The 17,519-nt window shown below is 60.5% G+C and overlaps 1 protein-coding gene across 4 annotated transcripts in view; it reads right to left on the bottom strand.

The window, feature by feature from the left end:
• The window catches only part of ADAP1 (ArfGAP with dual PH domains 1), a 78,483-nt gene that overhangs the window by 16,515 nt on the left and 44,449 nt on the right, over positions 1–17,519 (bottom strand). For 3 of the 4 annotated variants that reach the window (XM_033840976.2, XM_033840979.2, XM_033840978.2), the window contains exons 3-4: positions 9,654–9,745; positions 5,732–5,814 (exon numbers count right to left, since the gene is read on the bottom strand). In XM_033840976.2, the coding sequence (XP_033696867.1) occupies positions 5,732–5,814; positions 9,654–9,745 (175 nt within the window). The remainder of the gene's footprint in view (positions 1–5,731; positions 5,815–9,653; positions 9,746–17,519) is intronic. The other variant, XM_033840980.2, reaches the window with a different exon arrangement.

Below are 17,519 nucleotides of genomic sequence, written 5' to 3' on the forward strand. Positions count from 1 at the left end.
CCCCTGGACCCTGCAGTAGCCACACAGAAAAGTGCCCAAGGCGCAGCTCTTCTGCAAGGACGTTCCCCGCCAGCACCCCCGACCACGCCTGAGACACAGCAGGCCGAGCACGTGCACAGCCGTCTCACGGCCCCCACGTGGGCCTCTAGGAACATCCTGTGGTCATCCCCACTGCAGAGGACGAAGCTGAGGCTGGCGTGGAGTCCTGTCCAAGGCCAGTGGCCAGCAAGGCTGGAGCCGCCGGCCCGGTCAGCGGTTCCCAGCCCCCAGGAGCCCGCGCCTGCCTGCGGAGCCCAGCAGGGGGCAGCAGCGCCTCGGGATGCCGGGCCTGGAACGGGGGCGTCTCTGCCGCAGCCGGAACGGCGCTCCCATGGTCACGCCTGAGGCGGCTCTGCTAACATGTCCCGGGCCAAACCAGCGGAACAGACGAAAACGCTGGCCCGAGTCTGCCTGGCTCCCAGGCCCGATGGCGAGCCGCCAGGATGCCTGATTTGGGTCTGTGATGCGGCAGCGGCATTTTCGGGTGGGTGCCGGCCAGGTCCCTGACTTTGCCCCAGCAGATGGGCAGCTCTTTGGCCGCAGCCTGAAGGTGGCGGCCCCCGACCTGCCCGCGTCCAAACTCGCCCGAGCCGTCCTCTCTCAGGGCCCCCCAACCCCGTGACGTGGGACGTGCGCAGCCCAGACTCTGCCGTGGGGACGCCCGCCCACCGTGTCCCGGGCTCCGGGCCGCGGGCCCCTGGCCCCTGGCCACCCACCCTGAGGCGGGCCCAGGCCCTGGGAGACTCCCGAGCCCACTCCCGGGCCGTAGCGGCGCAGCACCCGGCACACAGCCGCGGGCTGGGGGTCTGCTGCTAGGCCTCCCGCGTGACCCCTGCCAGTGGCACCCCCCTGCCCCGGCCCACACCCGGGGCCCGGCTGGCTGGAAGGGACTGTTTTCTCCCAAAGGACTGGCCGGTGCTGGGGCAGAAGCCAGAGCGCTCACCCAGCATTTACTGAGCGCCTACTGTGTGCTGGGCCCAGTGCTCGCTGCAGGGAGCTGGAGGAGGCAGGCCGCTCCCGGGCCCGCTCAGCCGCCTCTTCTCACGCCCTGCGTGGGGTGGCCCGGGACGAGCCCAGAGAGACCGTGGACGCCGGAGCCGGCGACGAGATGCCCACTGGGGTGGACCAGTGACCAAGCCACAAACTGACCACCCCCCAGTGGGCAAGCAGCAGGGCAGCGGGGCAGCGTCTCAAGTTGGACATACACCTCCCACGTGACCCAGAGAAATGTGAAAACAGAAGCGTGGTGAACACACACGTGTTCACAGCAGCTTCACGCATCAGCGTCACAGACTGGACACGACCCATGTCCCTCAGCTGGGGACCAACTGGTCCCTCGCACAGCGGACGCTGCGCTGAGACGGCTGCGCGCCAGGCTCGCGGGGCGGCCGGGCAGGGCTCAGACGTGCAGCGCCGAGGGGAGCCATCCGTGACCTTCCAGCGAAGGCGCACACGCGGGCACAGATCAGACCAGGTGGGTGGGGCGGGGTACCCAGGCAGCTCGTGGAGCTGTTCATCAAGTGTGCAAGTCACACGTTAACGTCGCAAAACACTGGAGCAGGGACCACGTGGCCGTGCTCCAGGGAGGCACAGGGCTTGCCGGGGGCCGGGCCAGGCGTCCTGTGCCCAGGCCCCAGGGTGGCCCTCCCTGGCTAGGAGGTGGGCCCCCACACCGGGTGGCTTCTCCTGGGCGGTGCCCTGTGGAGGGTGTCCCCTGGGCACGGGTGGCACTAGGGATAGCCCCTCCAGCCACCTCCCCAGAAGGGCCAGGACCTGGTTTCCGGGTTCTGCTCCCCAAGAGGCTGGCACGAGAGCCCTGGGAGCCCCGGGCCTCCACCACTCAGGTTCCCAGCTGCTCCGGCTGAGATGGCCAAAGGGGCCGGTGGGGAAAGGTTGAAGGCCGAGGGCCAGTGGGCGCAGGCTGGGCTGGGCGCGATGCCGCTAGGACTCAAAGCCCCTTGTCCCGTGTTCCAGGAGCACCACAGGCTCTGGGAACAGCGCACGCGGAGGGTGCTTCTGGGTGTGAACGTGGGTGTGGACACAGGTGTGAACCTGAGATCTGTGTGTGACTGAGTGCATCTAAGAGCACACGCTTGTGAACGTGTGGGATCTGTGGCTACACGCACCACGGGGGTGTGTATGAGCCCGCGTGAACACGCAGGGGTTGTGTCGGGGCGGCACCAGGAGGGGGATCGAAGCGCCTGCCTCGTGTGTGGTTCCAGCCCCGCCAGGGATGCCTCGGGCCCTGTATGCCCTGCGCCTGAGCTCCCTCCACGGTCCCACCACGTCCCCACCTCACAGACGGGGACGGGGGCGGGGGGCCCGCCACTCCCCCCGGGGGCCCCCGGCCCACCGCCCCCAGGGCTCCACGCTCTCCGAAGGGGGCTGAACCCGCGAGGCAGGGCCGGCCGCGCCGCGCAGGAGGCTGAGCGTTTCGGCGACGGGGGCGGCCGGCCCTCCGGACAACAGGGGCCCTTGTCGCCCGTGAAAGGCGGCCATTGAGGCTCCGGCTGCAGGCGGGGACGGCCCGGGGACGGAGCCAGGAGCAGCTGTTACCCGGGGTCACCCCGGCGAGGGGCCTGCGGAGCGGCAGAGGCGCAGCCCCGGCCCGGCGCGCTCAAGCCTCGGTCCTGTTATCCCGGGGCGAGCACCTGCCGCCACACCCACCACCACAGCGGAACCGGCAAAGCCAGGCTGGTGCCCCAGCAGCGCCGAGGCCGCCGCCGTCCTACCCGGACGCCGCGCCCCCACTCTGGGGGTTGCTGGCCAGTCCCCACCCCGTTCACATCTGTCCACAGCGGTTTCGCTGTGGTGACGTTTCCCCCACGGCCACTCAGCGGGAACTTGTGTCCCCTCCCTCCCCTCACAGTTGGGTTCCTTGTTATCACAGGGACCCGTGGAGACGCCCTTCGCTCCGGCTCAGATCCTGTGACGCCGCTACCGTGCTGTTGCTCAAACCGTCCAGCTCGGCCTGGCAGCGACACTTCCTCCGCGGACGCCCTAAGCGCACCGGGGGGGCTGGGCTTGCCTGAGGCCCCGGCAGGCGTCGTGTTGGGAGGGATCCCCGCCCACGACCGAGGGTCCCCAGCAGCCCCCCGAGCCCACCCCAGGCAGGTGGGCGCCCCAGCCCGGCCTCCCTTGGCCACGTCACACCTTGGAGCGGCTCTGCCCTGGCCCCGCGGTCCCCCTCCCTGGAACATCTCCATTCTCGGGGACCGTGGGCGTGTCGGCCCCTGTGCCGTGGGAAAGGCGCTCCTGGGGGGGCTGGGCCTTGCGAGGGACGTGGCCGGGGCGGGGGGAGGGGCGGGTGGGCGAGAGGAGCGGTGGGTGGGCCGGGGGCCTGGTCGCCCACCATCCCGACAGAGTGCCGGGCGGGGCTCTGGTCCAGGGGCCCCGGCCAGCCAGGCCGCAGCGGCTGTGAGAAGCGGCGCCCTCTCTCAGGAGGAGGCCGGGGGTTGGGGGGGGAGGTGGCGGGCTCTGGGGAGACAGGTGGGCGAGGGGGGGCTCCGCCGGGAGTGAGAGTCAGAGGCTGTTCAGGACCCGCGCACAGAGCCAGGGCTCAGGCACCTCTGGGAACCCAGGTGGATCCCAGCAGCTGGTGCCCCGGGCACTCCCCATGTCTCCTTGAGGGACCCTGCCCTGCAGGTGGCTTGATGAGCACTTCCGTGGAGTCAGGGGACCAAGCTGACGGTCCCCAGGGCCCCGCACACCCAGGACTCTGTGCCTGTAAATCTCAGGGCTCTGCTGGGCGGGGGGCGGGGGGAGCCACAGGCGTGAATTTTCAGGGCTCGAGGGAGAGGGGGCGTTAGCGTTCTGGGCAGGGTGGGTGGGCTTAGAGAAATAGGGATCAGAGCCCCATTAAGGGTCTCTGCACCGAGGCCGCAAGTGGCTGCCGCCTCGTGTGGGAGCAGAGACAAGGCCTGAGGCCGGGGCCCCCCACGCCGGAGGTGACGTGTGAGTCGGGGGGAGGCTGCAGAGCTGCAGGGGCCGGGCAATCAGAGATGGGGGCACGCATGCACAGGGCCCAGCGGATGAGCTGCTGCCCAGTGGGAAGCCAGGGCCCCCGGGGTGGGGGCCAGCACCGCCTGCTCCAGCCAAGCTCTCACCGTCACCCCCTGCGGGGCCTGCACCCCGCCCGGTGCCCCTCAGCAGCACCCCAGCAGCGTCCCTGGGCCCAGCTGAGCTCGCCCCCCTTGCGCCCCGTGAGGGTTGGCCCTCTGTGGCCAACACAACCTATCCAGGTGAGACAAGGGCCCGCCTCCGCAGGTGGGCCCCAGCCTTTGCTCTTCGCTGCCCCAAGGGTCTGACGGAGAAGCCATGGCCTTCAAAGGCCGCCCGCTCCATCCCGCCACGTGTGCACCCCCAACGGGCTCTCCCCATCCCAGTCCCCTTGCCCGGCGCCCCAAGCACTCCCGAGGTGTCGTTTCACGAGAGGAATGGCAGCAACTCGAGACGGGAAGGTCTGTGGTCGTGCCACCCTGTGCACAGCCCCACTTTCGCGGGAGGGCTCCAGAAGCCGGTCGGTGCGCACTCATCTCCCGGCCGTCGTGACTCGGTCACACGCCCACCCCTGACCAGTCGGGACCAAAGCTAAGACTCTTCCTGACACTCGGGTGAAAGTCACACTTGCCCTTTTCTCATGGAACCCAAAGGCGTTTCCAAGCTGGACCTGCGGCAGTAAAGCCACCACCGGCAGGGGCGGTGCCACCCCGAGAAGCAGAACCAGAGCGGGAGACACGAGCCAAGTCCTCACGGCGCTGACTGAGCGCCTGGTTCAAACTGTGCCTGAAGCCAGGGAAGCTGTGCGAGCCGCTCTTTTCCCTGTTCTCCTTACACCCACCTGGGCTGGACAACTGCTGCTCACGACCAGAGGTCCTGATGCAGCAGCAGGAACAAAATCCTGTACCTGCCTCTGAATCGAGGCCGCACGCCACGCGTTCTAAACCGCTGAGATGTTTATGCCTGGGGGACAAAGGCCGTGGGGTGAGCCTTCCTGGGGTCCCACAGCAGGGAGGCCGGGTTTCAGGCAGGACGGGACACAAGCGCCCCAGGGCTGAACAGGCACGGGCGCCCACGTCCTCTCTCCCTCGCACGTCGGGGGCATCAGGAGAGGAGGAAGTGGCTCTCTGGGGTGGACCGTAATTGAATCCCGGCCACGTCCCAGCCCTGGGCCACATCAGGGGCTCAGGAGGAGAGGGGACCTGGAGCCGCCTGCTGTGCAGGAGCATGGGCTGCACGCAGAGCCCCTCCTGGCCAATGGAGGATAAAGGGGCCAATCCCGCAACAGACACCTGGGCCGCTCGCATGTCATCACCCCCAACCCGGGTGCTGACAGAGCCCCCGGGGCCTGGCCCCCCCTCCCCGGGCCCACCTGGCCCAGGCCCATCCACATCCCTCCTGCCAGGACCCACCCACCCTGCGGGCCCTCCCAGGGCAGAGGTGCTGCCGCCACCAGCCTGGAGGGCCCCGGGCAGCCCCCCACCCCTCGGTCGGGGTTCAGGGCTGGGCTGTGAGCAGCTGCGGGGACCCCTGGTGCCAGGTCAGCAGCTGGTGTCAGGGGCCAACGGATGGACACGGATTCAGCCCACTTAAGCGGTCGTCCAGGTTCCTAAGGACCCTGCTCCAGCTCCGGGAGGTAGGGGCGGGGGGACAGAGGGCGGAAGGACAGACGGACAGGTGCCGGCATCCTCACCTGCGGAGTAGGGTTCCTGCCGCTCGGGGTAGGTGAACTCCTGCCGTTCGTACTTGGCCCGGATCCACTGTTCCCGCAGGAGTCTGGGGAGAGAGGGGACGGGCTGGGGGACAGTCCGGCCTGAGCGCAGGCCCGCGGGAGCTGCCGCGCGGAGGGGTGGCCCTGGGCTTGGTCCCACCGCCTCGCAGGTGGCGGGGCTGAAGGGCCACCAGCTTTGGGTTTTAACACTGTTTGCTAATCGGATAGTTTCACCACTTCATAGAGTCGCCTTTTTAAAAACTGAGATGTAATTCACGTACCATAAAATCCACCCGTATAAGGGTTCGATTCAGCAATTCCTGGTACGCTCACAGGCTGTGCAGCCACCACCAGGATCTAGTTCCACAACAGTCCATCACACCAAATGGAAACCCCATCCGTTAGCAGTGCCCCCGCATCCCGGCCCCAACCGTGAGTCCGCTTCCTGTCGGGACGTCTCCTGTGCCTGGAACGTGCGATGTGCTGAGTGTCTGGGGCTCAACCACGTGGCAGCTCAGTCACCCCACCCTCCTCCTCTGTCTGGGAGGCCGGGCTCACGCTCGGGTCCAGAGAAGGAAAAGGCCCGGCCAGCACCTGCCCGCGGGGCCCGCCCCGTGCTCCCCGGAGAGCGGCTCCCCAGCACAGCAGTGGTTGCGGGTCGCGGGAGGGCAGCAGGCAGGGGAGACAAGGCAGTGAGCAGGGGGCGGCCTGACGCCCGCAGCCCCCGGCCGCTCCCCTCTCGCAGGCCGCCCCCTCCCGTGGGGTCCCCCACGAGCAGCCAGCTGGGCTGTCATGGGTCACATTGTGTCCCCATCCCACCAAATATGTATGCTAGAGTCCCAACCTGCACGACCTCAGGCCTACCCTTGTCTGGAGACACGACAGCTGAGACCAGTGAGCCGGGACGAGGCCATGTGGTGCGGAAGCCCTAACCCCACGTCACCGGGGCCCTCAGGAAAAGGGGCGTCTGGACACAGGCCGCAGAGGGACGGCCACGCGAGGACGCGGGTGCCGGCCCCGGAAGGACCTCACGCAGCCCCGGGACCGGGAGACACGATTTCTCCTGCTCACGCCGCCAGCCCGTGGCCCCTCTTCAGGGGCCTCGCCTGGGACCCGCCAAGGGAGGGGCTCCCACAGGCCCACGGCTGCCTTGAGGGGGGTGGCTCCCAGCTGCCCCAGCCACACAGCAAGCAGGAGGCCCGGCTTCTAGCAGAGGCCAAACTGAGGGGGCCGGACTGACCGCCACCCATGACGCTGGGGTTGAAACTCAGGGCACGGGCGGCACCGGAAGGGAATCTGGGCCCCGGCCGCGCTCTGAGTCACACGGCCAGGCCCTCTGCTTCTCACGTTGCCCCAGCTGGCGGGGTGGGCTCCGAGCTCCAGAGAGCAGGAGCTGGGGGACCACTGTGTCCAGAACCCACCCTGGGCCAGACCCCGGCCACCTGACTCACCACCTCATTGCACCCTCGCGATGCCCCGGGGGGGTGGGGGGGAGGGAAGGCGGCATCCTTCCAGCTTCACGGCTGAGGAAACTGAGGCCACTGGGTCTTAGACTGCGCTAAGTGTGCATAGCTGAGGAGGTGTACTTTCCAGTGTACACGGGCATTCACACCCCCTCCACCGCTGCACAGCTCTCCACAGTGTACGCGGGCATTCACACCCCCTCCACCGCTGCACGGCTCTCCACAGTGTACACGGGCATTCACACCCCGCTGCACAGCTCTCCACAGTGTACACGGGCATTCACACCCCCTCCACCGCTGCACAGCTCTCCACAGTGTACACGGGCATTCACACCCCCTCCACCGCTGCACAGCTCTCCACAGCGTACGCGGGCATTCACACCCCCTCCACCGCTGCACGGCTCTCCACAGTGTACATGGGCATTCACACCCCCTCCACCGCTGCACAGCTCTCCACAGTGTACACGGGCATTCACACCCCGCTGCACAGCTCTCCACAGCGTACACGGGCATTCACACCCCCTCCACCGCTGCACGGCTCTCCACAGTGTACACGGGCATTCACACCCCCTCCACCGCTGCACGGCTCTCCACAGCGTACGCGGGCATTCACACCCCCTCCACCGCTGCACGGCTCTCCACAGTGTACGCGGGCATTCACACCCCCTCCACCGCTGCACGGCTCTCCACAGTGTACGCGGGCAGACCTGAGCACCTGAGTCTGGGGAATGGGGCGGGCTCGGGTCCTGTGAACCTTCACTCAGTGGAGGTTTCCGGAAGGTGGGGCCCACTGGGGCTCAGAGCACCCTCCCAGTGGGGACGCCTGGTCACCCGAGAGGCCCTGACCACATAGCCCTGCATGGGGGCTTTGCAGGGATGAGGCTGCAGAGGGGCTGGCCGAGCCCTGGGCAGGAGGCAGGCGTGTGGCCACACGCTCAGAGCGGTGGGGATGCAGGGTGTGCATGCAAATGGCCCAGACAACGGAGGAGCCTGTGGCTGGGTGATTAAAATCGGGTCAGAATCAGCGGCCATCTTGCTGATTCACACCGAGATGGAGCCTGGTGGGGCGGGGCACGAGTTCCCCGGGAGCCCAGAGCCCAGGGTGCGCCAGGGCCTGGGGGGCCGGCCTGCCCGTGAAGGGGTGAAGCGGTGGGCGCGGCATGCTGAGGTGAGGCCAGCCTCGGTCTCCCTGCCTGTGAAGTGTCCGAACTGGACGCGCCTCCCAGTCTCCCCACTGCGGCCGCCAGCAGCCCCCCGGTGTCCCACCCCTCGTTCACACAGAACTAGAAACACACAGCCCTGCGTGCAGCCTGGGTCCAGGTGCTGCCGGGCAGGGTCCCCGGGCTGTGGGGTACACCAGTGAGTCAGGAGGCGACAGCGCTGAGCCAACAGGAGGGAGGTGCCGCCCAGGGGCCAGGGCTGGACGCAGGGCGCCCAGGGGCCTCGCAGCCGCGGGCGCATCCCCGGCCTGGGAGGAGGTGGGGCTGCGTCCCTACCCTCCTTTCCCAGAAAAGGAAACTCCGGGAGGGGCTCTCATCACAGAGGGGCCCTTCACCTCCGAGCCGCAGCTGAGCAGCTGTGACACCGGCCAGCTGAGGAGGGGCCATCAGGGGCCTGAGTGACCCTTGAGGGCATTGGGAGGGCTGCCAGGGATGGATGGGTGGGTCTGATATGGGTGGAGAAGGTATGAGGGGTGCTTGGGGGGGCCAGCTAGTGAGACGGGGGAGGGTCCCCAGGAGCCCCCCAGGAAGGATCCGGAGACCCCTGGTGGGCAGGTTCCCTGCTGGTGCTGAACCTGACTCGGGCAGCTGACCCCACGCACCTCCCCTGACTTCCAGAACCTTCTGGAACCCCACAGTGTGCTGCCCTCTGCTGGGCGCCAGGAAGAGATTTGAGGAGCCCACCCTCCCTTGAGCCCATGGGACCCAAGGAGGAAAGGCCTCTGCGACCCTTGGCTCTGAGGGGCCAGAGGAGGGGGGAGGGGTCCTCAGGAATGAGCGGTGGCCAAACGGAGCCAGCCTGGGGGCTGGGGTCCTGGGGGGGGCTGGGGTCCTGGGGGGTCAAGCAAGGGCCTCGGGTGGAAGGAACAGCCGGGGGATGTTGGGGCGGGAGGGGCGTGGGGAATGGCCATCCAGCCCGGAGGGGGAGCCACTCAGGGACCAGGGGGTTGGGAACCCAGGTGGGGTGCAGATGGGGACACTGAGGTCAGTGCGGGGGCTGGGGTCCCACGGGAGCGGGCCCCCTACCTCCCCAGGTCCACACCTGGCGCACCAAGAACCAAGACCAAGCGGAGGACAGCCTGGACGGGGCCCCCAGGACGCAAGGCCGGCGCCCACCTTCCCCCACCCCAGCCTCCCGCCCGCCAGCGGGTCGTCCCGAGCCATCTCCAGAGCCTGCGGGCTGTTTACCAGCGACCGTGACAGAAGCCCTTTGTTACTCACTGGCAGTCGGAGGCCGAGGGCCGGTAGTAGAAGGGGGGCACTTTGGACTCAAATGCGGCTCTGGCGACATGGTTTCCGCGGGAGGTCATGAACTGCAAGAGAGAGGGTGGGTCAGGGCCCCAGAGGCCAAGGCCAGCTGACCCCAGGGCCCTGGCAGCTCGGCGCCTGGAAGGGAGTGAGCAAGGGTTAGGGGACTGCCCTTCCCCGCAGCTGGCGGGGGCCAGGTGCCTCCAGAACGGGGCCCTCCTTGGACGAAGGCCCTTGCCCCTGGCCTCACACGAGGCCTGGCTTGTCTACTCTGCCTGAGCGGCACAGAAGAAGCCCACGTTCCTGTAGGGCAGCCACGCTGCAGAGACCAGGCATGCAGCTGCAAGCTGTGAACAAGCTGGGGGGGGCGGTGAGGGGGAACCTCTGGAGCAGCCGCCATGCGGGGCGTCCCGGGCCCAGAAACAGCACATGCAAAGGCCCTGAGGTGGAGCGAGCTGGGCATACTGGAGGAGATGCCCTGCCCTGGCCTGGCCGGCGTGGGTGGGGGCCTGACCACAGGGGCCTCAAGAGCAGGGAGGGAGTGTGGGCTGCCGGTGCCCTAACCCCTCCCTCTAAGTCATCGCATTTGAGGACCGTCAGGCCGTGGATGTGGACGATCAACGGGGGAAAAATCACAAACAATAAGATGCTTCAGCAAAAGGCTGGCACCAACTTAGAATCCTAAAAGTGATGGCTTTTCTATACAAAACACCCATCTGCTCAGAGGTCTAATAGGAGGAAAGGCCGCCGCTAAGAGCAGGTGGACAAAACACCTAAGAACTAGCTCTCATGAGGGTCACTCAGTCTCCATGAAGAAACTGTCCCGTGCTCCAGGGCAGCAAAAGCAACTCCAGAGACATACCAAGTTCGTGGTCAGGGAGACAGAAAGCGTGCTGTCTCCCTGTGTTGGTCTATTTTTAGCAATTCTCAAAAAAAGAAAACCAGGAATAGAATTTTCAAGAGCTATTAGCAAAGATTCTAAAGTTCATTTTGAAATTAACAAGCAAAAGCATCCTAGAAAATTCTGAAAATGAAGATGCTTCCTACCAGATATTCAAACCTGTTATAATGCTACTATGAGTCAAACAGTACTGACCAGAAAGCCTAAAAGGTCCAGAAACAGATCCAATGGGATCTAATGTCCAATATTAAACACGTTTAGTAGGACAAGTGGTGTACAACAGTGGTAACATCTCAGATCGACGGGGGAAGTGCCCATTACTTGATGACCAGTAAGAAACTGGAAGCTACTGGAGAAAAGGGGGTATGCCTTTCAGCAAAGTAAACTCCAACTGGATTAAAGACTGAATTTCCAAAGTTAGACAATACAAATAGTAGATGAAGGGAATTCCCTGGCGGTCCAGTGGTTAAGGCTCCACGCTTCCACTGCAGGGGGCACGAGTTCAACCCCTGGTTAGGGAACTAAGATCCCGCATGCCGTGCAGCATGGCCAAAGGTAGATGAAAATCACGGGATGATTTAAAAAATAATTTTGGGAAAATATGGAAGGAAATCTTCATGACTTTGGGTTAGGAGTGGCTTCTTAGAGGTGACACCAAAAGCACAAGTAACAAAAGAAAAAAAAATCAATGGAACTTCATCAAAATTAAAAACTTCTGTGTTTCTAAGGACACCATCAGGAAAGTGAAAAGGTTTATGAACCTTAAAAACACGAGGCTCATGAGAAACGGACACAAAATGCCACACAGCATAGGACTGCTTTTGTATGAAACACCCAGGACAGGCAAATCCAGAGACAGAAAAGCCAACTGGGGGTCTTGGGGGAGGGGAGTGGCCACGAAGGGGGACGGGTCTCCCCTGAGGTGAGGCGAATGTTCTGGAACTAGACGGAGGTGACGGTTGAACAAGATTGTGAATATGCTTATTTATTTTTTTACTGCAGTGTAGTTGACATACAGGATTGGTTTCAGTTGTACGGCATAGCGGTTCGACATGTATACACGTTACAAGACGACAAAGTTATTACAACATTGTTGGCTGTACCCCCTGTGCTGTACGTTACATCCTGTGACTTACTTATCATGACTGACGTTCATGCCTCTGAGTATCCTGCACCTACTTCTTCTGTTCCCCCGCCCCCTTCCCTCTGGCAACAGCTGTTTGTTCTCTGTACCTATGAGTCTGTTTCTGTTTTTTAATATTTGTTAATTTTGTTTTCCAGATGCCACGTGTAAGGGAGATCATACAGTACTTCTCTGTGTCTGACAGATTTCACTTAGCATAGTACTACCCTCTAGGTCCATCCGTGTTGTCGCAGATTGTAAAATATCGCTCTTTTTTATGGGTGAGTGATATTCCATGTATATATACACCACATCTTCCTTATCCATTCATCTGTAGGTTGCTTCCATATCTCGGTTATTGTAAATCACGCTGCAGTGAACACGGAGGTGCGTGTATCTTTTTGATTAAAAATGTTCTAGTAAACACCCAGGAGTGGGATTGCAGGATCATATGGGAGTTCTATTTTTAATTTTTGGAGGAACCTCCATACTGTTCTCTGTAGTGGCTGCACCAACTTACATTCCCACCACCAGTGAAGGAGGGTTCCCTTTTCTTTACATACTCTCCAGCATTTATTACTATTATTATTTTTTAATGAATTTACTTATTTATCTATCTTTGGCTGCGTTGGGTCTTCACTGCTGCGCGTGGGCTCCCTCCAGTTGCGGCGAGCAGGGGCTACCCTTTGTTGCGGTGCGCGGGCTTCTCACTATGGTGGCCTCTCCTGCCACGGAGCACAGGCTCTAGAGTACAAGCTCGGTAGTTGTGGCTTGCAGGCTCTAGAGTGCAGGCTCGGTAGTTGTGGCGCACGGGCTTAGCTGCTCCGCGGCATGTGGGATCTTCCCAGACCAGGGCTTGAACCCATGTCCCCCGCGTTGGCAGGCGGATTCTTAACCACTGCGCCACCAGGGAAGTCCAGCATTTATTACTTGTAGACTTTTTAATGATGGCCATTCTGACTGGCGTGAGGTGGTACCTCATTGCGGTTTTCATTTGCATCTCTCTAATAATTAGCGACAGTGAGAGCCTTTGCATGTGCCTACCTATTGGCCATATGTATGTCTTCTTTGGAAAAATGTCTGTTCAGGTCCTCTGCCCATTTTTAATTGGACAGTTTCTTTTTTTGGTACTGAGTTGTATGAGTTCTTTGTATATTTTGTGCAATAACCCTTATTGCATAAATTGTTTGCAAATATCTTCTCCCGTTCGGTAGGTGGCTTTTGCATTTTGTTGACAGTTTCCTTCGCTGTGCAAAAGCTTTTTAGTTTGCTGTAGCCCCATTTGTTTATTCTTGCTCTTGCTTCCCTTGCCTGAGAGACAGATCCAAAACGATATTGCTAAGACGGATGTCAAAGAGCATATGCTGCCTGTGCTCTCTTTAGAAGGTTTATGGTTTCAGGTCCTATATTTACGTCTTTAATCGATGGTTTCAGGTCTTACACTTAGGTCTTTATCCGTTTTGAGTTTATTTTTCATATACGGTGTAACAAAGTGGTCCAAGTTTCATTCTTTTGCATGTGGCTGTCCAGTTTTCCCAACACCATTTATAGAAGAGACTCTCCCCCGTTGTATGTTCCTGTCTCTGGATTATTCGCTTCATTTTTTAAACATTTATTTTATTGAGGACTTCCTTCGTGGCACAGTGGTTATGAATCCACCTGCCAACGCAGGAGACACGGGTTCAAGCCCTGGTCCAGGAAGATCCCACATGCCACGGAGCAACTGAGCCCGCGAGCCACAACTACTGAGCCCGTGAGCCACAACTACTGAGCCTGCAAGCAACAACTACTGAGGCCCACGCGCCTGGAGCCCATGCTCCACAACAAGAGAAGCCATCACAATGAGAAGCCCACACACCACAAGGAAGAGTAGCCCCCGCTGGCCACAACTAGAGAAAGCCCGCGCGCATCAACGAAGACCCAATGCTGCCAAAAATAAAATTTATTAAAAAAATTCTTTTATTGAAGTATAGTTGACTTACAAAGTTGTGTTAATTTCTGCTTAGAGCAAAGTGATTCAATTACACATACTGTATATTCTTTTCATATTCTTTTCCATTAGGTTTATCACAGGATATTGAATATAGTTCTGTGTGCTATACAGTAGGACTTTGTTGTTTATCCATTTATACATAATAGTTTACATCTGCTCATCCCAAACTCCCAGGACTTCCCTCCCCCAGCTCCCCTCCCCTCCAGCAACCTCGAGTCTGTTCTCTATGTCTGTGAGTCTGTTTCTGTTTCATAGATAGGTTCATTTGTGTCGTATTTCAGATTCCACATATAAGTGACATCATATGGTATTTGTCTTTCTCCTTATGACTTACTTCGCTTGGTAGGATAATCTCTAGGTCCATCCATGTAGCTGTAAATGGCATTATTTCATTCTTTTTTATGGCTGAGTAGTATTCCATTATATACATGTACCACTTTGATTGTTCACTTTAAAATGAATTTTATGTTACATGAATTTCACCTCAGTAATTGAAAAAATTACATAGCTCCTTAAGAATATAAACTGCACTTTTTGCATTTTAAAAATATTATTTTAGGGCTTCCCTGGTGGCGCAGTGGTTGAGAGTCTGCCTGCCGATGCAGGGGACACGGGTTCGTGCCCCGGTCCGGGAAGATCCCACAGGCTGCGGAGCGGCTGGGCCCGTGAGTCATGGCCGCTGAGCCTGCGCGTCCGGAGCCTGTGCTCCGCAACGGGAGAGGCCGCAGCAGTGAGAGGCCCACGTACCACAATAAAAAAAAAAAAAAAAAAAAAAATTTAAAGTAAAGTTAAAATACAACCAACAGGATGAGAAGAACTACTTGCAAATACTAAATCTGATGAGGGATTTGTGTCCAGAATACACAAAGAACTCAATAATAAAATCACCTAACTCAATAGTAAACAGACAACCCATTTTTAAAACGGGCAGAGGATTTGAATGGACATTTCTCCAAAGAAGATACACAAAAAGGGACTTCCCTGGTGGTGCAGTGGTTAAGAGTCTGCCTGCCAATGCAGGGGACACGGGTTCTATCCCTGGTCTGGGAAGATCCCACATGCCGTGGAGCAGCTAGGCCCGTGAGCCACAGCTACTGAGCCTGCGCTCTAGAACCCGTGAGCCACAACTACAGAGCCCACGTGCCACAACTACTGAAGCCCGCGCGCCTAGAGCCCGTGCTCCACAACAAGAGAAACCACCACGATGAGAAGCCTGCACACCACAATGAAGAGTAGCCCCCGCTCGCTGCAGCTAGAGGGAGCCCGCGTGCAGCAACGAAGACCCAACACAGCCCAAAATAAATAAATAAATAAATAAATTTATTAAAAAAAAAAAAAAGAAGACACACAAATGGCCAAGAAGCACATGAAACGATGCTCAACGTTACTCATCGTTAGGGAAATGGGAACCAAAACCACAAGAGCCCGCCATGCACCCAGCAGGACGGCTGAAGTCAGACAGATGGCAATGGATGCTGGAGAAGACGCAGAGAAACTGGAATCCACATGATCGTTGGTGGGGATGGGCAGCCGTGCTGGGAAAAGCCTGGCAGATCCCCAAACATTAAACACAGAGCCACCGTAAGGCCCGGCAGTGCCACTCCCTTCTGAGAGGACTGAAAGCACAGAAATATTCTGAGCAGCATTGTTCGGAAGAGCTGGAAAAACGAGACAACCCAGGTCCATCAGCTGGGGAGCGGATCAACAAGATGTGGTCCATCCATGCGATGGAAATGACCTCGGCCATAAAAAGCAACGAAGTGCTGCCACCTCGGTGACGGAGATGAATCTTGAACACATGGCGCTCAGTGAAAGAGGACACAGGAGCCGCACGTGGTGTGAGTCCACTGACTCGAAGTGTCCGGGTCAGGCAAATCCACCAGGACAGAAAGCAGAGGCCCTGCTCTCAGGAGGAGCTGGGGTGGGGACAGTGCTGGGAGTGGCGGCTAGCGGGCACAGGCTTATCTGGGGATGTGAAAATGTTCTGAAGTTAGATCGTGGCAACGGCTGCACAGCCCTGAGAATTCATGAGAACTACTGAACTGTACACTCTAAAAGGGTGAGGTGTACGGTGTGTGAATGACAGAAATCGGGCTGTTGTGAGTAAAAATAATCTGAGGGTAGGGCAGGCCTATCTAAGTGTGCTGTAAACCCTAAAACCACAAAAGGCAAGGTTGATAAATGTGATTACTTCAAAGTAAAAACGTTTCCACTGCAAAAACCACCATGAGCAGAGTCAAAAGACACCCTTGAGAAAAACGCCTTCACCTACCGTCTCTGAGGGCTGCAGCCCTCCTACGCAAAAACCCCCGAGAAAACGGAAGCAGCTCACAGCAGCGGCCCGGGGCCCGGAAATTCACAGATGGCTCTGAAATGTCTCCTAAGACGCTGCACCTCACTCAAGACGAGAAAAGACCCCGCTGGGAACAAGGGTTCACCTCTCTGTCGGCAAAGACGGGCCCTGGGAGACAGGGGTCGGCAGGAACGCGGGCAAACGCTCTCACATGTGCGGGTGCAGGCGTGGCTAAGAGGGGGAGACTGGCGAAGTCCTTAAAACTAGTCACAGAGCCTCTGAACTCCCCTTCGAGGAATGCGAGCCCCGTCGCTGCCCCCCGCAGGAGGTGACGCTTCCGCTGGCCCGGGGGGCACGGTGGGAAGACCCCCTGCGCCCCTGCGTGCACGGAGGAGCCTGCTGGGCAACTGGGACTCTCCAGGCAGGGGTGCGCTGGGCAGCCACGGCCTGCGACACACGGCCGTCCCAGGGGCACCCGCATTCCCCGGAGGCTGTGCACGCGGACATGGGGAAACGCGCCAGGGTCCGCCACCTGTGACCGTGGTCTGTCCACACAGTGGGTGTCACTGGGCCTTTACAAAGTGGGGAAGCGCTCGCGTGGTGGCTTAGGCCTGGGGGAGGGGTGGGAGCTGAGGGCTCGGGGTTCTTTCTGAAGTGATGAAAATGTTCTAAAGTTGACTGTGGTGGCGATTGCTCAACTCAGTGGCTGCGCCATAAGCCGCTGAACTGGGCTTCAGAGAGCGAGCTGCGCGCCTTGTGAGTTACATTTCAGTAAGCTTCTCTAAAGGACACGCTACAGAGAAATACAAAGTCTGGGGGGAAATCATGCAAAAAAACAAAAGGAAAAGGCACGGACGAGGGTCCCGCGCGCCTGGCCCACAGCCAGGGCCGAGCTCCCCGCATCACGGCCGCCCTCCCGGGAGCGGGCTGGCTCACGCAGGCTCGGGACCCCCGGCCAACCACCAGCCCAGGGACTCACGGGCAGAGTGAGGGGAGGACCGGGGCCCGGAGGCCCGGCAGGCCCCCGTCCACACCGCCCCGCCCCACCTTGGGGCGGGGGTCCAGCACCCTGCAGGCCAAGCCCTTCCAGCCCCTCGAGGTCACCTCTGTTTTAATGGCGGAGAAGAGGGGCAGACGACAGAAAGGGGATGAAGGCCCCTCTCAGCTCCCAGCGCCCCCGTCCCACGCCTGCACCACTGGCACCGACCCCGGCCTCTCTTTGGACCTTCTCACGAGCGTTCGCAGGTGGAAAGCAGAGCTTTCCTGGTGGCACCCGTGTCCAGGACCCTCTCCCTCTCTCCTCACGAGGCATCACCCCCTGCGGGGCGTCAAGGCAGCCTCCGCCTCCGCTGTCTGACCACTGGGGTAAGGGTACCTCCAGCCACATGTGTGAATGTTCCACGTGCACAGGGCGGCTTCGTTACCTGCAGACTGACTTGGCAGGAAGGCCTGGGTAGGCCCGGGAGGCTGCTGTCACCAAGGCTGCATGGACAGCAGCAAACTGCTACTCCCGGAAGCAGGGGGAGCAC

The sequence above is a fragment of the Tursiops truncatus genome, chromosome 15, assembly GCF_011762595.2.
Source record: "Tursiops truncatus isolate mTurTru1 chromosome 15, mTurTru1.mat.Y, whole genome shotgun sequence".
In the NCBI taxonomy this organism is placed as follows: domain Eukaryota; kingdom Metazoa; phylum Chordata; class Mammalia; order Artiodactyla; family Delphinidae; genus Tursiops; species Tursiops truncatus.